General features: G+C 36.0%; 1 protein-coding gene across 1 annotated transcript in view; it reads right to left on the reverse strand.

The window, feature by feature from the left end:
- LOC113236021 (intraflagellar transport protein 22 homolog) overlaps nucleotides 1-23,178 on the reverse strand; it is a 38,308-nt gene extending 15,130 nt beyond the window's left edge. The window contains exon 1 of the mRNA XM_026471956.1: nucleotides 23,125-23,178. Within this exon, the coding sequence (XP_026327741.1) occupies nucleotides 23,125-23,133 (9 nt within the window). The 5' untranslated portion in view covers nucleotides 23,134-23,178. The remainder of the gene's footprint in view (nucleotides 1-23,124) is intronic.
- Nucleotides 23,179-23,748: the final 570 nt, after the last annotated feature.

A 23,748-nucleotide genomic window follows, 5' to 3' on the forward strand; every position in this document is an offset into this window, starting at 1 on the left:
GAGTATATAACCCTTATTTACTCGATGCCTAAACTTAAGAACTTAAAAACAGTGTGGTACAATATTACAATTTTAAAAGTAAAACGAAGAAGTTATTTTACATAGTACAAACTAAATAATGATTACACGGTTAAAATTTTATTTAATGAAATATTTTGGAAATTTATATAATACTAAAAACCTTAACGTACCACACGTTGATTCATAAAAGTATGTTGGAAATATTTTTTAAGAGTTTGTGTATCAGAGACGATAGGGATGGTAAATGTGAGAAAGACGTTGAAAGAAGAGTAAAAAAGGGAAATGCGGTGAACGGGGCCATAAAGGGAGTGATGTCTAGCCAGTTTATATCTGAGAAAGCACGAATGGCGTTACGTAATGCTGTTTATATCGAGTACCTTTGCGAATGAACACAAATAGTCATCTAGTTACCTATCCTATACAGTTACACAGATCCCGGAAACGTATACTACAGTATAAGTAAGCGCTTTAACCGTTCAAACTGGTCTAGGATCCAGTTATAGTCACAATGCGAGTGTCTTTACCGACTCTAGTGGATATTAGGTGCTTCCTGCTTGTATTAGTATTGCATTATGCTATTCTTGTTGTTTTGTAACTATGATTACAATTGGAGAATGGTAAACAGGGTAGTAATAAATCGATACGTCCAATGAACACTAAGCCATCTTAATTTTTGGGCCCGTTTTGTTTTTATTTTGTTTTTGTTTATTGTTTTTTATTTTTTTTTTCATAAAATTCGGGGAGCATAATATTAGTAAATAACTATGGTTATCTACAAAAATAACAGAAAATGACCAAAAAATAAAGTTGACGTAACTTTCATTCTAGGTACCGAAATGTTTATAGGAGTTGATTTGTGTATTATGTAATAAAAGATCTTTTATTGTGATCGTACACTGTGTATTTCATTGTAAGATATAGAGAGTAAATGACAACAAGGTCTTCTATTCAAGTAGGTAGGTGTAGGTACTGAAAATATTATGCTAATGCTTTCGACAATTTGTCATTTATTTTTCCCATCACATTTTTGTTATGCTATAATTTATTTTAATAACCATAAGTGCTGTTAATTCGAACATATGTATATGACGGCTAACTGCATCCCGATCTAATCACAATAATTACGCATAATGCTTGAGTTTAATTTTTTTAAACGTTAAAGGTACAATAATTTTTATGCGGTTTTTTAGGTACAAAATCATCTTAAATGGGGCTACTTGTGATGCATTTTAATGCATGGAAGCTTCACGAGTACATGGGAGATTTCCATAAACACTGCATTTAAGTACAGACAACAGCACATCAGGCTAGAACTTGTTCGAATATCGCGTCCAGAGCAAACGTAACAAGATCCATCAATGTGTGGCTTGATGTGCTGCCACCTGTACCTGACTCTGTACGGTATAACGATGGGAATTTCGTATTTCTCATACCGTGATGTTTTGAAACTTTAGCAGATGTTTCGAAGTATGTTTGAGTATTACAGTACCGTTTCGACAAGTTCGAGTGTCCACTCATTTAGAAATGCACAAACATAATAAACAAAAGCCGACCAAGTTTCATTTGGACTCATACATGGCGTTGGTGTTGAATGTTAAAAGGCAATGATTCATCTTATCACTATAAATAAATGTATATATCTTTTAATTTTATAACTTGAGGAGGGGCCAAATGTGTCAGGTTTTTTAATTTTGTTTAAAACTAGCCTTACATATTTTTAAATAGCTTAATTTACGGCAAAGTTTAGTGAAAATGCTTTTATCAACTGGGCATATACCAGCTAACAATATTAAACTCTTGGTAGAGGTTTAATTATTTCCGAAGCTACATTTCATCAATCAAATGGTATGTTGTTATTTGGACTCGGCTCGCTTTGATAAAATAAATATAATATTATTGTTAATAATAATGTCTTTTTTATAATTATTAATACAAATATCCAATGCTTAGAAAAAATCCTTCGATCCGGTCGGATTCGGTTCGACGTCTTCTAGCAAAACGTGCCAGACGCTATGCCAACTAAGCCGTAGAACGAACTCGCGGACCTCACGAATTTTTCTAATTCTTTTAGAAATAGAGGAGAGAGACTTTCTGATTCTTTTAGAAAAAAGACTGAGAAAAATTCGTGACATCCGAATTTTTTTGTAAGTGTTCGATCTTTGTATTAATAATTATAACAAACTAGTGGAGTAATTTCACAAAAAAATATTGAATATCAATTCTATAAAAATTTTATAACATCTTTATTAAAAAAACGCTCCTTATACAGAGAATAAATTTAGTAACCAGATATGTAGTTATAGACCAAATACTAAAAACTGCTTTGGCCTATTATGAACTTTATGTTAATAAGTTATAGCTTAGTAGTTAGAACAGATTCCACTAACTAAAAAGTCCTTAATACAATTTGTAAAAAAAATGTTGGTAAAGGTACTTTATTTTGTTACCTGTGTCGTATTTATTACTTGCCTATAAAGAGAGATCTTTAGTGAAACCAAGAAAATGCAATGCACTTGAAACGATGCAACGAATGTGGCATTATGGTTTTATTGCGCGCCACAAAAACGTATAATCATGTAAATATACGAAACGATAATTTTGAAGAAATATACGTGTTTTCGCAACGCTTTGCTTATTTTGTAGCTTATGATAAATGATTGTTATTTTTGCATGACAATTTTTTATTGTTATTTTTTAATGTTTCAGGAAACAAATTTTCCTCTAGATATTATTTATTAATATTCCATTTAGTCTGATTTTTTTTGGATATTTTAATGAACTTTGTGTTTCGTATTTCTCATCGGATTGCTATTGTAATTTTTTTTTTTATGATATCAAGTGACGGGACGAACAAGTCTCGCACCTGATCGTAAGCGGCATGCCTGTCCATAGCAGTTGGAGTGCCACTCAGAGCCTTAAATCGCAGAGATCTGAGGGGTACTGCCACTGCCCCAGTTACCTAAGTTGAGAAGTCCAATGTGCCTGTAATGTCACCAGCAGCCCTACCCTTTAAAACCGGAACGTTGTAATGCTCACTTTGGTGGGAGAATTGGGAGAGGTTGCATGTACTGCCTTGGACCAACTCTAGGAGCTCTACTGCTACTAAGTTTACCTTAACCCTGTAGATACGAAGTTAATATTCGATTAAGGTTACCTAGTCATATTATACATTTCATACTTCGTTTTAAGTAGGTATTTTTAAGGTTTTCAAAACGCACAAGTTGGTATCAGATCATCGTGATTTTACTAACCAATCACTCCAACATGAAGCGTCGGCGTCAGATCGTTTTCGCTTCGTTTTCGTTGTTTTGTTACAAGGTAAAAACATTTGAATCGATGTTCAGTCAATTTTAAAACTTCTCAAAAATAATTATGTTTGCGTATTTGACCGTAGATAGTAATGTCGATACAAGTAATTTAATTTTGGGGTGCATTAGTAACTTGGGTCACCAAAAAATTAGACGAAACACGTGAATTCTAGTGGAACGGAAAAATGGGTAACGATTATGCAGTAACTTGTCAACCCTTAAGTATAATTTTTATGGTAGATAATGTTAACGTTTGCTCCATTTTTGTGCAATAATTATTCTTAAACACTAAAGTTTGAATGTCTCCTTATAGCACAGTAAGTACAAACTCTCCATACATACATAAAATATTATAATAAATTGGCAGCATAGCGAGTTCCTGTACCTTGAAGCAGTGTCGGCGAAGAGAAATGGCCAGTACACTGCAGGCTCGAGAATCGGGCGCGAGTGGGCGGACACACTAAGTGAAATAGGAGTTGACGCCTCCGAACGTACCTCTAATAACTATTTTACTTTTATTTCAATTACCTTTCTCTGCCTGGTGGAAGATAATGCACAGCTAATAAGAGGACTGACCAAAAAACTTTCATTTAAAAGTATTTACACGGCATATTTTGGAATACGAAAATTTTTATGATATTTAACGTCTTCTGTGAGAATAAAAAAGGTTTTTCCACTTTCGATACATTTTGTGTAGAGCGACCACTTGTTTAGAAGCTGGACTACAACTTAACTACACCTTATATACATATAGATGTATTACTCTGTCAAGTTCTTCTTTGGGTGCGCAGAACTTGTCGGTGACTCGGATTTAGTAGAGACGAAGCTACAGAGCCCTGAACAGCTGCTTACCGGTATTCTAACGGTATTCTACTACTACCTACGTCTAGACGTAGACTGGGGTTCCATCCCTATGTTGTGGATATTTCAAGGATTCGCACGAAGCGTTTGGCTTCCACATTTGTATGGTTAACGGCTAAGAAGTGGAATTCCCGAACGCTATAGCTTGGGCCTTTTTAAGGCGAGAGTGAATAGGCATTATTTAGGTGTACATACTGCATGTTAGATGGGGCGAAAGAATAGAAGGAAATAATAGTATATTCAGGAAAACTAAGTTTTGGATTTCGGTACATACATACGGTACGATACAGTCGGTCGGCTAGAGCAAATGTTCGAACTATGGATATAAACTACGGATGTCTTACAATTTATTGGACAAAATATATTTTGGTAATTAACTATTTTTCCGAATCTAATCGAGAAAGTATATTTGTTCATTCAATTTATATTATTGGTACGCAAATAATTTTTATTTAAATATTCTATGGAAGTATCAATATTTAATATTCGAGTACCTGAAATATTATTCGATATTTCACGATAAACATACTCGAGTACTCAAATAATAAAAATTGCCTCTGAAATTAGGTAGAGAAAACTAACCTGAAAATTACCCTAATCTAATTTTTTGATACGATATTAACATAACTGTGTCACAATATCGTACTGTGGTGTAGCAAATACAATGTTATTTTTTTAAATTTCGAATTATAAAAATATTTCAAGTTTCCTGTCTCTGGATAAATTTCTTCCCCTATGCGTTTGCGCCTCTAGCGGCGGGCAAACCGTGTGCGATTCATCGAGCGATCTAACACGCTCCTCGCACAATTTGTATGCCATTTTGCATTTACCAATGCGCGCATTGTACTACTACTGTCTCGGAAGAGATAGCTCTTTGTGCCGTGCACTGTGTGTGGGGCTGTTTTATAATTTTTTTATGTATACGTGTCAGTTAATCACATTGGATGAACCCTTAAACTTATTCCGGTACTCATATTACAGGGACGTCCCTAGCATAGTATAATGTGATACAAGTATGGTTACTCCATACAAACGTGGCAGCGTGGCGTGTATAGACGCACATATTCACATAATCTCGCGATGCAATCGCGTTGCATAGTGCTACTAGTCGGCTCACGCGCGTTTATTATTGGCTAGACTTGTATAGTTCAAGAACTACGAACTATTAGGAATATATATTCCCGACACTGACACGAACTACTTCGTCTTAAACGGTCTAAATAGTTCATCGGTTTTTTTAGTTGTCTGTCTGTCTTTTATTCAGTAGGAACGGTGGGAGCGGGACAACAGCGATATTTCATTGCTTTTAGTACAAGTTCGAGTGGGATGCATGATTGAACGTTGCCAGCTCGTTTCAAGTCTCTAATATGTACATCTACATAATGTACGAGCCCTGTACCCCACCTACGGTGGGGTCGGGTTCGGCCTGCGGCGCGTGGTCGGGTTCAGTTTACGGGGTGCGCTCATGCTCTTCGGTGGCACAGCAGTTAGTACTTGATTCCCGATTTGGGCCAATTTGAGAAACGAACATTTCTAAGTTGGTTTTGGTCTGAGTATTCTGGGTAATCGTTGTTTTGGTAATTGTACTACAGGAAATTCGGCAGTAGTTTGGCATTTTTCCCCTTAAATACTGGAAAATGGAATCTAACAGAGAGACGGTTGAGATACAACAACGCTATAGTAAGTATCTCATTTCCGCTAAATCGGGAAGTATGCCTTACATTTTTACAAGTGTGAGATCTTGTACTCGTAATCCATTACGCCTCCGTATATTACCTCCATGCGATTGCGTGCGGACGCTTCGGGCTTCGCCCTCCGCGGACCTCGGCCTACGGCCTCGACACTTACGACTTTGTTTTAAAAAAATTTAAATAGCTCTTTAATGGCGGCCATATTTAAAAATTGCGAAAATATATTTTCACCACTAATTATTATCAAACAATCTTAGAAATCTTTTCGTGCCAATTTTCAGTCCGAGCAAAGCAAGTTTTTTCAACAGCTATTTACATAAAAAATTACAGCTATATCGAAAAACGGCGGAAACAAAATTTTTACCCCAAATTATGATTGAAGCCATGCCATTTTCAGCCCAATTAGAAGAAATTTTTATCTATCGCCAAAAAAGTTTGTATGGCAGCCATAGTGGAAAATGACGAAAAATAAATTTAGAACGCTAATTATTATTAAACACTCCAGACTCCGACATGTCCATTTTCAATCGAATAGAGCAAATTTTTATCTGCCGCTAAAAGAGTTTGTATGGCAGCCATATTTAAAAAAGGCGAAAAATAAATTTTGACCGCAAATTATTATCAAACACCTATAAAGACCCCCCATACCGATTCTCAGTTGAATTAAAGCTAATTTTTACAAACACTTGTATGGCGGCCATATTTAAAAATGGCGAAAACGAAACTGGAAAACCGATCTTGTTCAGTTGACCGATTGAACTAACTAGAATCGCTCCTTTATAAGAAGTCCTTAAAGGACCGATCACCGACACACAAGCCGCACTGCTACTTAGTATGGAGTTATCATTAGTTGTCTTGTTATACTAAGTCCCTAGTTCGAGTCCAAGTAATTGTTGTAGTCGTCTGGCACATTATTATTATTGTTATTATTATTAGTAATAGGACACCAGTATTTTTGCAGGACAGGATTTGAACTCATAGATGTCCACGCTTACCCAATGCGGGTTGTATAGTCACACCAATTATCTGATTTTAAAATTGGAATTAGCTTTAAGCATCAGAGTAATTTAAATTTCGATTAAGGATCGATCTACTTATAACGTCTGCATATCTGCATATTCTAGGTAGTGTTTTGGTACAATTGCAATCGCTTGTCATTGGACCGTTCGGTTCTTAGTGGATGGATAAAAATAAACGTACGCGTTTACGCACTGCATCCGATTCGTATTCGTTCCGTATCCGAGGCTATGCAAATCTAGAAAACTCTGACCCACTTCGGAGGTCGCTTGTGCACTAAGTCCGTTCGAGTCAGAGAAAATACGAATATCGTTTGTACGCCTAGAGATAAAATATGAGATAAAATGATCCCTGTGACATTTCGGACCGTCATTTATCGGTTTCGGAACTCAAAGGCTTAACTCACACTGGCGCAGAGTCGAAGCGTTGCGTGTTGTCATGTTTTTCGCCTCCCATTTTTTTTCCCATTACTAAGGTACAAATTTGTGTTATGCAAATATGGAGACGCGCGTCAACGAGCGTCAGTCACTGATTGTTTGACGATTTGATTTCAACAGTTAGACAAGCTTCAACCAAGTTATATTTCATCCGAATATTCGTTGACAGCTTTGAATGACTTCGGGCGTGTACCGCAGAACTAGGTGTAGCCGGGTCAGTGATGTTATGGGAATTATTTAGAAAAAATAAATACCTAATTTGACTTAAGTGAGAATCAAATTAAGTACTTTTTTAACATCCTTTTATTTATTACCAAACAAACACAGATGGGAATGAAACAAAATAGTTTCATTTCCGTAACAATCGCGAAAACCTAAGAACTCGATAATGCTGAATGTTAAGAACTTTTCGGCTTAACGGCTGTAGTCATTGTTGAAATGATATTAATACGTATTAATGTTATAAGACTATAAATACAAATTAACATGGAGGAACACGGATCGGCTCTCCGGTCTTTTAAATTCTAACATGGGATCACTACCATTAACGTTCGGTAGGCTTGTAATATGGTGTACTGATTTTAACTTAGATCTGAGGTTCCCAAACTTTTTTGTCTTGTAGCCGAACCGAGACCTCCAAATCCGAATGCTAGTTATTGGACCTCCGAAGTAGAGTTAGAAGTATCAGTACACTTAATTCCCATTATTGGGTAGGCTTACGAGGTGTAGAGGTGACAACTGTGTACAAGTAATAAAAAAATAGCAACATAAATACTCTTTTCACCATCTAAAATAAAATAACTTATAAATTTTATAAGTATAGTGAGTAATTTTTACGGTAATGGGAAAATTACGACACCGCCATTTTGAATGTTAAGATTAAATATCCCTTATACTTCACATTTCTCGCTACTACTAATTTTTAAATTACCTCACATACACATAATTCGAGCCACCTTGCATTTTTAATATTAAATGCTATAAGCTTAAAAAATCTTTGAGTGATCAAAAATTATTATGCCTTTTTAAATACATATTCTAAACGTCATTTTCACTAGTCCTTTTTTAACGCTTTTTCCTCGATGATAACAATATTTTTGTATTTTAACGCTTTAAAAGTAAAGACAAGGTGGCTCGATTCATGCGTGGAGATATTATAAAATTATGAAGTTTTTCGTTACCTTTGTAGGTTATGTCGTGTCGTGAAGAATTTATGATTAATTTCACGAAATAATTACACTATTTTTTTCTGTGTATGGTTTATATTGAAATGCATTATTATATGCAAAAGATCGTAAAAATTCCCTAGTTTAATGGCGTATAATATCAGATCTACCATAATCAATCGATAAGGCATCCGGGTTCGCTGGTCCAGCCTGCGCCCGCGCAAAAGTATTGTACTCTTACAGGATGTTTCAACAATTACTATCAAGTTTTGTTCGTTAGCTCCATTTAATACAGTGTAATAATAATAGCATTATATTTATGAAAAATAGTGATAAACATTTATCATTAATACGAGGTATAAAAATAAACTGGTTGTTCCAGACCTTTTCTTGACAGTCGTCTTCACTACGTCATAAATTAATTTATGGGGCAATGTATACGGTTATAAAAAGATTTCGGTAGATATTCAAAATTTGCTATTTACAAAAATTTACGCTAAGGGATTATACTGCTTCTGAATATTTAAATCTCTCTATAAAACTCTGTAAAACTCTTCTCGTCACATGACATTCTTCCCTCCGCGCGACATCTTTCCGTCTCTGGCGCCACTTTCAAACTTTCCCTGACAGCACAGCTTCTGCGTACATGTATAATAAAAATCCACGTTAGTGACTCGGTTAGCTCTCGCAGGCTGTCTTGTTCTATCATATTCGTAATAAATATTGGAAATGACAAATGTTTATTTACAAAGAGCATTCTTACCCATTCTACTCAAGGGAATCTGCCTTACGAATGAGTAGTAGAGTTCTTCAATGTGACGATTTTAAGTGTAATTAGATTACCTATGAAATAAAGATTATTTTTGACGATGATGATTAGAGTTTGAGTAATATAATATGTAAAGCAAGATAATATTGACTCTAAATATGATTTTGTTTACTTACTAAACCAATTAAAAACCACAGCTAAGCATATCGAGTTCTTAAATTGTCACGCGATTGTTATACTGTTATACATAGGCAATGAAAGCATTGTGGATCTGAATCGTATATATTCGTTTTTCAAACAAACCAATGTTTCGGGAGGGAGTTATGCATAACTGCCATTTGCTGTTTATTGTGAAAGTATAACTATAAAGATTATGTGTAACTAAAATGTGATTGCATTATTTTGGGTAAAAATCAGTTAAACGAAGAGTTTTCTTTTTCATTATCCTGAAAACATTCTTTATAAAAATCGTTGACAAGCGCGGTTCGATCTCAAAATAATGTTAGGAACTACTTGTACGTACATAGGGCCTTGAAAAGTAACTAAGAGGAGTTGTGTATCATCCTATACAAAGTTCGAAGGCTCCAATCTAAGTATCCTAACGCTGTTCCCGGGTCCATGACCGGCGGCGCGGGCGATTCGCAGGATACGATAAATTTCAATAGTGCATTGACTGCAAGCGATGCGCTTGCGCTGCATAGTTACACAATAATACAATTACTGCCCTAATTAGCTCAATTATTTTATTTCGTGCCTCGAAAATAGATCTGTTTAGCTGATGTCATAGAAAAATAAATGTAGTACCGGACAGTGCACGCCAGCAAAATAATTTAAAAGTAATACAAGCGAATTATGACGGTTGAAACTAAGTTCACTTTATAACATTGCGAAATTATCGAACCGTTTACATTTAATTTTTATTTTTTTGGTTACTGGTAGCTCCTTTTAGGATTTCGCCTTAGTTTTCAGCTTAGAAATTAAAAATATATTGTAAAAATAATAAAAAGGAAATATGGCGACTATCACCATGTCCAGTTATCAAACAATTATGTCCTTGAATTTAACTAAAAATTGCATAGTTGTGTTTTTTTATTTCATTGACTAGAGAAGTGTTTATTAGTTACGCGGCCAACCAAAGAGCAGATCTCCAATGCATATTCCAAAAAGCTTTTAGTACCTAACCATGCTCTCGGCCTTAAATGAAGAAACTCCGGTGCGGTGTGTGGAAAAATGAAGTGCAATAAAAAAGGAAATAATAACCTAACATTGAACGGAAAATAACTAAACTTCTAACCTCTATAAAGTAACTACTAAGAAGGTATGGGATACAATTAACAACAGGACGCTTGAATGACCCATTTACTATTTTTTTAATCATGGCTACTCGGACCACATTATTAGATCTTGGCTAAACATTTTGTAATTACACCTTTTTTTATAATGTCAATTAACGAGACGAACAAGTCGTGGGCCTGTCCATAACAGTGGCAGTGCCACTCAGAGCTTTAAAACGCAAAGATTTGTGGGGCACTGCCACCGCGCCCATCACCCTGACACATAAGTTGACAAGTTCTATGTGCCTGTAATTTCACCAGCATAGCACCCCTACTCTTCAAAACCGGAACGCAGTAACGTTCACATTAATGCTTGGCGGCAGAAATGGGTAAAGTGGCAGTACTTTCCTGGACGAACTGGACGAACTCTTTCACAAAGAGCTCTACTGCTATTAATAAATTAACACCTAATGCACCTGAAGGTCAATGAGGAGGCAGTACTGTAGCAGGCAACTTTGTTTTTGAATTTGGAATTGTATAAATAATAGAGTGTTGATGTCAAACGGACATCTTAGTAATTCTAGGCTAAGATTCCAAATTGAATATACGTTTGCAGATATATTTATGAATAATCGTCGTTTCTCTTATAACAGTACCTCTCTCAAAGCACTCCTAACTACAAAGATTGAGTGAACTAACTACTTTGGTGGAGAGACTCAAGACTAAAAGCTATATATTTTGAACGTACAAGTTTTGCTGGGATTTGGTTTTCTTCTGAAACATTTCTGGCTCCCTCGTCATGACTAACGCATTTGCATCTTGGTAACTTTCGATAATGCCACCTAAAATTTATTTTTCTTTGAAAAATGACAGTGTAGCTAGTTGATTTTGATTAACAATAAAACTGAAACTACATAAGATATTAAAAAAAAACCGCTTACAGGGGCTTGTAGATCCCATTTCGCTGCTTCAAGATAATTTATTATGTTAATAACTCTTCTGTCAATTTCGCTACAGGTGCCGGTAACGTTAGTTATGATAAGGATGGCAGATTTTATAGGAACCAAAATTTTATTTTGCCGATTTTGAAGATCACCAGTTGCAAAAATAGTCGGGCCTATATGTTAAACATTTTTTAAGTTGAAACGTGAAAAATAACAAAAAGTTTCACTGACATAATGAACAATACAATTAATGTCCAGCATATTCAGCGAGTGTCAAGCAAACGTTTATTTACAGCGAAGTGGGAGGTCGAGAGATGACATGCACATATACGAAGCTCGCATCTGGATGCATTGAAGTGCACTCGAGCATGACTGGACTACCACTGCTTCAATAACGTTGATGTGTTTATTTATTTTTCCGCAGAGTAATTCTATTGAAAGCCAAATTCGGGGTGTTACGTTGGAGGATAACTCTGTACCCTCAGTGAAAAACGCGTTAAGTCAGAAATTTGAAAAAAATTGAATTTTTCTCGTAATTGTTTCATGTTCTAGTTTTAAAGGAGTTACTTTGACGAGAAAGGAATTGCTATGTCAATAGTGTGGTTTACCAACAATTGCATTTCATTATAAACATTCTCAATAGGAAAGAGAATTGTATAATTTGTAGAAAAGGAGACTACTTTTTTTTCGGATTAAATTTGGCCATCAGCTGTCACCAAAGAGCCTGGGGGTCTATTCCCGTTCTCCGTCTGACGTCCGTCCGAAATAATTAGGCAGAGGCGGCTCGTCCTAAGGAGCGCTGGTGCAGTGAACTCCCAGTCTCATCCAGCCCACCAAAATAAATTTATTAATAGTGCTTTCATATTATATTAGCAGTCGCAGTATTTTTTTTTATTAATGAGCGATAAACATACAATTAGATTTTTATCTTTCTCTTCAATATAGTATAGCATGCTGACCCATGAGTGGAACGCTTCGCGATGCGCTCCTGTGAACCGACATTGTTTACAAAGTTCATTACTGAATTCGATTAGTGCGAAAGAGAAATTTCTTAACGGCGCGACACGAGAAACAAAAGATTAGTTTAAGGAAATTTAGCAAGATTTGAGACGAAGAAGAGTTGAGACACACCGTCTTTTATTGCGCGTATTTTGTTGTGTTGTAAAAATTCTTATTATTCAATCGTTGTTAAGAAGCGTAGTGTTGTTTAGTGGCGTTGTTTAAAATGGAACACTATAATGTGAGTTTCATTTTTTATTTAAAATATGTAAAGGTAAGTGAACTCCCACTGAAAGCTCCCACGAGCCGTTTCTGCAATTAGGTGCTGTCAATTAAGTAATTCTTGGTCAAATGAAAACACAATGTCAAGTAGAAGATTCATTCGAATCATGCGTCTTTTAATTTGGTCGAGTAATATTTATTTGACTGCAATTGTTTCGGGCAGATGTCCGACGGAGAATGGGAATAGACCCCCAGGTAAAGGGCTCGAAACGTCGGTTTCTTTTAAAAAATAAGTACACGTGATTGAGATCCGAAAAAAAGGATCCAAAGTTTAACAATCGCGAAAATTTAAGAACACGGTAATGTAACCTTTGCCATGCCATTGAAACGCCAAATTTTCGTCGCGTGAAAGCGTCTTGGTGGGCTTGGTGAACAGTAAAATAAGTTCAAATAGATTTAATGAGTTATCTATTACAATTACATGAACTCATGAAAAAAAACCAAATCAGAAAGCTACAAGCAATGTAATCAATTGTCATTATTTTTAATGAAACCATATTATACAGGTAAGGTACAATCACAGATCAAATAAAAGCTTCAATACTGGAACGAAAAAGTAGGATTTAATAGAAATACATTGCATTAATATAATTAAAATATAATTACATTTGATTGTTACCTGTTTTGTTGTCCTTCTGGCAATGTCTTTTTTTATAATGTCAAGTGACGGGACGAACAAGTCGTGCGCCTGATGGTAAGCAAGCTACACACCTCTCCATAACAGTTGCAGTGCCACTTAGAATTTTAAATTGCAAAGATCTGAGGGGCACTGCCACTGCGCCCGTCACCCTGAGACAAAAGTTGACAAGTCCCATGTGCTTGATATTTCACCAGCACCCTTGACCCTTCAAAAGAACACAGTAATGCTGACATTACGAAGTCTACAGAAATAGGAAAGGTGGCATTACTTCCTTGGACAAACTCTTTCACAAGGAGCTCTACAGCTACTGAATACAATGTTATTGTGGTCTATTTTTGTAATGATAATACAACTAGCAGCTTTAGCCACAAGTAATTTATTTTAATTCCGTCATGTACAGTAATACCATCAATCAGTACTCATAAATATATATGGACTTGTAAATAATACGATTAAAGTGTTGTATTTCTTTACACTTTGAATTTAAGTGTGTCATAGGAAACTGAATTCGTCCTTGTTTTAATATCACGTAACACAAGCAAAGGTAACTTACATAATTATGTTATACGAAAATTATTTATGAGCAGTGACAATTAGACAGAAAGATGCATCATTTCACAAAGATTACACATGCGGCGAATCCTAAAAAAGGCATATTGATATAAGTTGAGTTAGCGTGTTTTTCATTGGGGTACAGAACTATGTAAGCAAAAATAAGTTAAGCTCAGCGGTTGGGACTCACGTTTAAAACCGGTACGTATTGAACCATGCATAATGTAGGGCTGCGTAGGCAATGCGATTTTACATTTACAAAGTTATAGTGCAGTTTCGTTTGTACACGGAGGAAGCAGAAGTACATGGAGTCGATGCTTAGTGTAAACTGCACATAACTTTGTCGACTATTTCTCGTGAACTAGAAATTTTAAAATATTTCCAATTCACACCTAGACATGTGTTATTCATAGCTTTTCTTAGTTAGGTACTGTTGCTTCTACTGGAACGGTATTTTGTTTTCGTTACGTTAAAGTATTTTGTATGGAGTTTAATTTCAATAAGTATAAAATATCGTTATGAGTTTTAACATGCCTCCAAGTCGCTAGCCCGAGTCTGATCTTGTTGATACCCTCAGACCATGCATCTGAGGGTATCAATATGATCAGACTCGGGTCCAGAAATGTAGAGTGGTTTTTGTATGTAGGATTAGAGCTCCTTGTGAAGATGTTCGTCCGGGGAAGTACTGCCACCTTTACCTATTTCTGCCGCCAAGCAGTAATGGCAGCATTACTGTGTTTCAGTTTTGATGATGATTGCCATTGCGCCCGTCACTCTGAGACATAAGTTGACAACTCCCATGTGCCTGTCATTTTTACCATTACCGTTTTTACCAGCACCCTTAACCTTCTAAATCGGAACGCAGTAATGCTAAAATCACTGCTTGGCGGCAGAAATAGATAAGGTGGTAGTACTTCCCTGGACGAACTCTTCACAAGGAGCTCTACTGCTACTAAAGGACTGACGCAGGGGTAGTGTTCTTCAGTCTGTGTAATTTAAAGCTCTGAGTGGCACTGCAATTGTTATGAACAAGCGTATCGTTTAGTGCCAAAGTATAACATTGGGACACTAGACTAGGTACCTATACTTGTTCAGTTACGCAGGTATCAACCGTACCGAAACTTCACGTCGCTAGGCTCGCTGTTACGGTTACAAATATCGATATTTCACATCCCTAGTATATATAAATAGTATTGGAAAATCAATTTTTTATTTTACTACGTTACAAAGTGTTTTTAATTGCGTTAAATCAGCGTTTTTTGCGTTTTGTAGCGCTAAGAGAAATTCGCAAGTATCTGCCAGATTATTTATTGTAACATTCGCGAGTTATTGCTTTCGAGAAAAAAATTCTTTAGGTATATCCTTTTGTTTATTTTAGAGAAAAAACATGTATATGTGATACTTTCTGTCATCATCATCAGCCTTATGTATTATACTGTAGATTATCAGGAGAAATAAAATAATATTTTATTGTTTTGGACTTTTAGCAGGTTAATCTTTGACGGGCTAAGTGTAAGAGGTTTAGCTTTCAAGTTTTCTTGTTACATATTTGTAATGAAACTAGTGTATAAAGTTCTAAATAGGGTGTATTTAGATCCGTAAACAATAGTTTTTATCAAATAAATCAACTTTTCGCGTTCTTTACAGGTCCCGTGGTCACGGCTACAGAAACAAATACAGTGGAAGTGGTTAGTTAGCGTCAGACGCGTGCCAACTATAGGTCTCGAAAGACATTAAAATTTGAGTTCAGTCCGTCATTTTCCCTCTGTATTTTTTTTTCTATAACATCAAGTGACGGGGCGAACAAGTCGTGCGCCTGATGGTAAACTACACGCCTGTCCATGACAATAACAGTGCCACTCAGAGCTTTAAATTGCAAAGATCTGAGGGGCACTGCCAATGCGCCCGTCAACCTGAGACGTAAGTTGACAAGTCTCATGTGCCTGCAATTTCGCCAGCACCCTTCGCCAGCACCCCTTACCCTTCAAAACCAGAACACAGTAACACTGACATTACTGCTTGGCGGCAGAAATAGATCAGGTGGCAGTACTACCCTGGACGAACTCTTTCACAAGGAGCTCTACTGCTACTTAAGTTTTGTATGGTATGGTTCTCACACAAGGCTTTTAAGGCATTTTTCTGAAATCTTAGAAAAATGCCTTATCGTGCTGTTTGGAGTGCAAAAATGATAGCCGCATCGTAAATATTACCCGTGGTGGTATTTCATATCATCGGAAAGTCTTATTTTAATAAATTATCAATTTTCTGTTTGTTAAAATATTTTTTTTGTTACAAGAAACAAAAGTCCTGCAATATGGTCGCTTCTTTTTTGGAGAACTAAATTAATAACTCCAATTCGTCATCGTTCAGCAACGAACCGCTAGATGGCAGCACATTGATTAAAATTTCAATATAATATCAAAACGTCGTGACTTGCAATAATAGGTATTGATGGTATTGAACTTTCAACGATATTCCGACAGGGTAAAGGTTAAATTATATTAACAATCCAGACTGAGCTATTTTTTTTTTAATTTGAAACTACGACCAAGACACTAGATAACATCAAGAATGTCTAGTGTTTCAAATTAAAAATGTGTGAGTTTTAGCGACATCGGTTCTTTCTGGTAGTACCTAATCGAGGCTTAAGGCACTTCCATTGTTTTTGTGTGGTCACGGCTGACTGTTACCGAAAAGAGATAATATTATATGTCATGTTTATGATAGGGTAATTCGAAATACTGTATGTATTGATCATGTCTTACCTATTTGATAAGTAACGAAGTATGTATATAAAATGCAACTTGAGTTATTAGCAATTTCGCACAAATATCAAATTGCGACTTTTATAGCGACATCGTAAAATGTTTTACAAAATATGCGGCCATTAAAGTAAGAATAATGCCATTATTAGAGAGATGAAGAAGTGGGGAGTACTATACGTAGAGAATTTCTGAATTGCAGAGATGGCGTAAGGATTTTTATGATCAAATAATAACAGAATAACGTACTTATTTGGAACACACATACACAGCAACACAATGATAATTTAGGTCAAGGCATTGTTTTAACTGAGCAGAGCAGCAGAACGCAGGCTTTAATGTCACATACATCCTCCGTTTTCACATTAGCCGACACGATAACGTTAATTACATGGAAATGAACCTAAATGTTTTGGTAATGCGGTATAAATAAGACATTGTTAATCAAGGTGTGGCATATTCGCGATAAGTTTTCGTCATCAGTGCTGTTTATGGAGTGTTACAAAAGCATAAGGGTCATTTTCAAGTCGTATTCGTAATCTTGCTGAGAAAGATCCAATGCCTTAAATTTTAATTCACAAGACTTTTGTAGACATACTATGACACGGAAAGTGTAATATTAACGCTTAAGGGTCTGCGCAGACTGGTGGACGGCGGAGGAGAGCATTGAGGAGAGGAGGAATTTACGCCCGCTAGCGCACACTGATGAGGTGTATCCGTTACGATCGCGAGCGTCCGCCAGTGTAGCGCACAATTCGCTGAAATGCCGCGGCATCCGCGGACATGCTACCGGTTTAATTCCGTTGCACTAGCGACTACGCAGTCGAAAAGTTCCGGCTCATTCAGGCAGACTCCGGCACACACCGAAGGATTCTGGCGCATGTCGGTGGATTCCGTCGCATATCGCCGCCTCCCGCCGCAATATCCTCTAGCGTGTTCGCCGAGGTCGGTCTCAGAGCATTGAAATTTGTACGTTGCTCCAATTCCAAAGTAACTAAAGCACTGTGTCATGAAAATCACATACAATAACGGTACCAAAAACACCCAGAACCGAGAGAATATAGAAAAGTTTCTATATTGACCTGGCCGGGGATTGAACCCGGGTCTTCAGAGATGGCGACACCATGAAAACCGGTGTGCAAGCCAGTCGACCACAGAGGTCGTCAAAAGAAATAGATAACAATACATTTTTCCATTGACTTACAAATAAATGGACGACGGGTCTAATACACAAACCATGAAAAAATGTCCCAAGTCAACCTATTTAAACGTAGTGACATGTAAAGGAATATGAAAAAGCTAAAACGTTGAATTTAAATTGTAATGTCATCGCAGTACTGTCTAATTTTGCTTGCTTCGCTGTCAGTCGAACAAATGAAGAGTAAAGCGTGAATGACGCTCTGTATACGATTTTAACGCCCTATAAGTTCCGACACTTTATAGCGCGGACCCGACGTCCATATAATTGTAAGTCAATGCATTTTTCATTATTATTTATATATTTTGACGACCTCCGACCTTTGCCTTCCCGTCTGCCGGTTTGCGCTGGCCTCAATTCAGTTAGATCCAGGGAGTGTATCCAGAAAACTTTACTACATTTTTGTAACTAAATTATTTCATGGCAGACACATTATCTGTTAGGTCAATTTCTGGATCGGGCACTGTTAGCTCTGTATGGTAGCTGTGGCCACACCGGCAGAGGCGCGGGCACAGGGCACGCGGCGTCACTCAACTCGTTTTTGCTCTATTTTCCCATCTGCGCAAACGCTGCGCTAATTGTGCTTGGCCGATTATCTAGGCATCGCTAATGTGCCTAGGAATTTGTTAAACATTTTATTAGTGACCATTTGTTGATAGTTAAGAATACCTTACATTTAAAGCTAATATTTGTTCGGTCCTGAACATTGTTGGAAATTTATTTTATTAAAATACAGAGTTTTTTTAAAACGGGACAGTATAAGGACATCCGAAACCATAGAAGATACAACGAAACTATCATAGGAACCATAAAGTCATCTTTTTTTGGGAAAACAATTTTGGCATAGTCAATTTTTTGGTCAAGCGTGAATTGTCCATAAAAACAACGAAAATTGATTAAAATCTTTTTTTGATGCTGATCGACTCAGAGTTATGAAGGGATCATTTCATTGTATGGGACGAAGAAAATCGGGACAGCAGAAGTCCGTCAAATTTAATAAAATGTTATTCATTATGAATGAAATTTTTTTAAATTAAATTTGGCCAACTTTGCTGTCCCGATATTTTTCTTCGGGTACAATGAAGTCATCCTTTTAAGAAACTGAGTCTATTAGCATTAAAAAAATTTATTGACCAACCATTTCCTAGATGGGTTTGTAATGATGATTTTTCTTATCAGAGTACAAAGATTTTTTTTAATAAACACTTCGTCTATGTTGTCGATGTAGCGTAGTGTCTGAGTAAAATAATGTCGAAGTAACATATTGTCGGAGTAACGTAATGTCTGAGTAAAATCATGTCGATGTAACATGTTGTCGCATGTGTCGAAGTTCAGTTTTAGAGTCTATTTACAGACTTGATTGTCTTTCAGCCGTTTCTATGGGACAAAACAAGTAAGTATACGCGATCTTAAAATTGTTTCATTTTCAAAAATTTAAGGGACAGTGAAAGGCGAAAACGTATAGTTGTATTAAGAAATAATATGATATCTCATTTTAGCCTCTTTAATATCATTAATACACAATAAGTACATAATGTAGCGGCACTTTTTTCTACGATGAGCTACTACTGTAATTAAATTTTCAGCATGTTGCACTATAAAGTCTTATTTCGTTTGTAGTGAATCCTGAATCAATTTCAAAATATCTGAAAAGATGCGGTACTTTATCTACTTACTTGAGACAAATGTAATCTTTAGTCATCTCAATCTGTAGTCAGCACAGTGACTTACTGGTGATTCCTTTAAAATCACTTGACAAGTTACAAGGATATGAATTCTCCGTCAACATGATGTATTAGTTGCGTAGTTATGTTTGTATCTACTAGAATAAAGATTAAAATCCTTTTATGATGGCAATAAAAGCAGCGGTATTATAGCGCAGACCTTTGGTCACATTGACATATTCAAAGCTCGCAAGAATATACAAGCATATTTTATTATTTATTCACCCTTCTGTGGCCTGGTACAATGAATCATAGAACCGAAGTCCACGTCGCATTGTCCCATATGATTTATAGCTAACGTCGGGAGAATGTACCTTTTGCAATGCATTTATTGTGAGGCCGATTTTCGATTCGAACCGACTTGTAACGATTGCGAACTTTGCTGCTATCGAGTTACGAACACAGTCTTCGGATAGCGAAATGTACGGGACGCTGTGTTCGAATACGCTCCCATTCAAACACAGCGTCCCAACTAATGATAAATGTGTACAAATGTTTATTTACAAAGAGCATCGCCTAGAATTTCTTGTTCTATCTTCTCTGGCGAATCTGCCTTACGAACGAGCATTAGAGTTTAATCAATACATCGAGTATATAACCAGAAATAGAGACGAAATAGGGGCCATATAAGTATTCCAGGTAACACATTAGCGATACAGCTCTTATAAATATCTACTCCCGTTTGCACTGAAATATAGATAGGCCAACTACTGACCTGTGCGTACGTCTCGGTATATTCCAAAAAATATTCTGTATTTATTGTAACCAAGATCTTTAACAATGCCGTTCTGTTCTATTCGGTGGTGTGGGAAAAATAGCAAAACATCTAATTACAAAATAAACGGGATCACATTTCATCGGTAATTAAACATGTAATTTTGCAATTTTCGTCTATTATAGCAAAGCTCAAGTTAACTGGTAGTTTTGAAGTGAAACAATTGACGACACCCATTGACGACATCCGTCAATTGTTTCGAACTCGGGCTAGCCAATCGGAGCGCAGTTGTCACAGTAATGATATGGCAGAATAGTTTTTAAGCAAATTAAATGACATTTCGTCTCTATTTCTGGTTATATACTCGATGTATTGCAATATGACAATTTCAAGTTTAATTTTAATTAAAAATTAGGATTATTTGACTTTGACTTTTACTTTTGCGGTAGTTTTCTACCGGCGAGGCGTGACGAGACGAGGCGAGATCGCGCGATCGTATTTTAATTAAATAGTATAATACTCTATGAAGGCAGCAATACGGTTCAATATTACGTCAACAAAGATCTCAATTCTCGCTTCGCCCATTTTCGTCAATTCAGACCATTTCCACCTAAAATGGACTAGGAGAGTATTGAAGTTTTGTCATACAAATTTCAATCCTCGTCTCGCCTCGTCTCGCCGCCTCTGGTGGAAAACCACCTTTACTGTCGTCGTTATCAGCGCGACTTTGTTGCTATGCTCGGAGTGTCATCTATCAAAACGTGGCATTTAGTATTGGTTTTCTAAAGTGTTCTTTAAAATTCAAAAATTATATTTTAAAGATACGTTTAAGAGAAAGAAGATTAAGAAAAAATATTGGTATTAGGTTGAGTTGTTAAGCAGTGTGTGCAGTATAAGTGTCCTTAAGAAACCTGCAATACGAAAAATGTTGATGAACTTAGTTTCGCATATTGACAAATGACATATTGCTTAGAATAAACGCAATAGTCTTGTATGATATAACAGATATCATTCGGAAAAGTAATTATAAGATTGATGTAACAACGTTCAAATCCGAGGATGAGCACAGCAAAGAGAAATATTAGGTGACTGACAAGAAAGCCAAATAGACGTGCGCGGCAGTAAAATGGTTTTTTTGTACGTTATGTTGATAGCACATTAAAAATTAAAACTAATCTTATAGAAGTGATACTAATCCTAGCTTAGAGTAGTTTACAACAATGACCCATAACGCCAACACTAAACGTCAATTTCGATGTTCAATCAGTGTTTCTGGCATGGTATTCGCTTTATAGGTATGATTGCTAATTTATTGATTTAGGCACTTCAACAAATTATAGTATAATCACTGTAAAAGGTTGCAGACGAAGGAAAACAAGTGTTAGCGACTAGTTATTGGTTTATTAACTCCAAGTGAACTGAATTTGAACTGAATTCTGTTTGTATGGTTTATATACAAATAATTGACACCTAAAGCAAATAAATAACAATTAAGATGATGTACCAACCTGCATTTGTGTGGAAATCTAGAAAATGTACATCGTTAGTGATAACAAGTTTGGTTCAAAGATGAAAATGTTGAAATCTGGTTGTGGTCACATTATATCACAGATTACTTAATAGTGTGTAACGAAATAATGTATATTTGTAAACATTAGCCAACACATTATAATGATAAAACTTGAACCATTCGTTAATGAATTAAAAATAATTAGCTAATATAATGATATTAGCTAATTATTTTACGTTGTTATATTGAAAGTTTATTACACACAATGATTCCTGATCTTTCGTTGTTATATTAATCATTAGTAATACCTGTCCTGTCAGTAATTAATTATATCTTCTGAAATTTTATTCGTCTGATCGTTTGTTGTTATATAGATCATTGCACATCGGCCAGTACCATTCATTATCCTAAGATACTACAATAATAAGTAAAAAAATTTTTGTTGACTTATTAGATTCAGTGACAAATTCCGAATGACATGGAATTTAAAATCTATAATTTCATCACCAAATGTCAATCTTTTTGGACTTTTATACCATGCATCAAAAACGAGTGATACGATAATAGGTTCCAGTCAAGTGCTTCTCTTGCGACGCACTTATCAGTGAATGACTCGTGCGCAGAGATTGCTCGCTGACACTCTTCGAAGACATTTACTTGACCTATTACTAAAATTATACCATTAACCACCAGTTGTTATCACTAAGTAAAATTATGCCTTTTTTTACGTCTTCACATTTTTGTTTTTTTTTTATAATATTCAGTGTTGAGAACAAGTCGTATGCCCAGTTGTAAGCTACACACCTATCCATAACAGTTGCAGTGCCACTTAGAACTTTAAATCGCAAAGATCTGATAGGAAATGACAGTGTGCCTGTCACCCTGACATGTAAGTTGACAAGTGCCATGTGCCTGTAATTTCATCAGCTCCCTTACTCTTCAATACCGGATCGCAGTAATGCTCACATTATTGCTTGGCGGCAGATAGGTAAGGTGGTAGTACTACCCAGAACGATCTCTCTCGCAAAGCCCTCCTGCTACTAAATTATATCAATATTATTTTCAAAAAGTTTTGTACTTTTTCCGAAAACAATTTTTCCTTAGTTTCCTTTTCCGTTAAAGTAAGATTTCTTGTAATATATATTTATAATAAATTGTATTTTGAAACGATTTTGGCCTATTTAATATTTTTCATTATAAGTATAAAAAAACATTAATTTGTATAAATTACTCGATAGAGTGCAAGAGACTTACAAGATTCATGTTACTGGATGCGCATTGGATATTATTTGCGCTCGGCACGTAGCGGCGGCTAACAAGGTAATTGATAAACTGATTGACGGATTGGTCTTGCCTGGACGTGTGGGACGAATCTTGGAAGCGCTAGTTAGTAGTTTTCTTTGCTGTTTATTTTTTGTACAAATCCAATAGAAACATTCAACGTTTTATTTTGTTCTACCACTATCGCGAATTATTTTATTCTTATTTAGTTATCAGTAAATCGTGTCAAATTTAAAATATCATAAAACATGAAGAATGTGATTTATCTACCAACTGCAGAGAACGTAATGTTTTGAAGTTGGAATAGCAATATCTCCCATAAAAATAATACCCATAGACAAACATTTTCCCTCTTATTTGAATAGAACAAAGATCGCTTGAAAACGGCAAGCTTTAAAGAAAGCTTTTTATAATGAGAACGTTCTGACTGGTTAAGAATAAACAATAAATAACAGATAGCAATCGGAATGTGGGCTCAATGGACGATCTGATGACCCAAAGCCGGTAGTCATGGACGCCTCATTGTTCAATAGATGCTACTGTCGTGATAAAGCTCAGAATTTAAGCGATGAATTATTCACTAATTGTTTTTAACTT

Source organism: Hyposmocoma kahamanoa, unplaced genomic scaffold (assembly GCF_003589595.1).
Source record: "Hyposmocoma kahamanoa isolate Upper Pololo Valley unplaced genomic scaffold, ASM358959v1 88, whole genome shotgun sequence".
NCBI classification, from domain to species: domain Eukaryota; kingdom Metazoa; phylum Arthropoda; class Insecta; order Lepidoptera; family Cosmopterigidae; genus Hyposmocoma; species Hyposmocoma kahamanoa.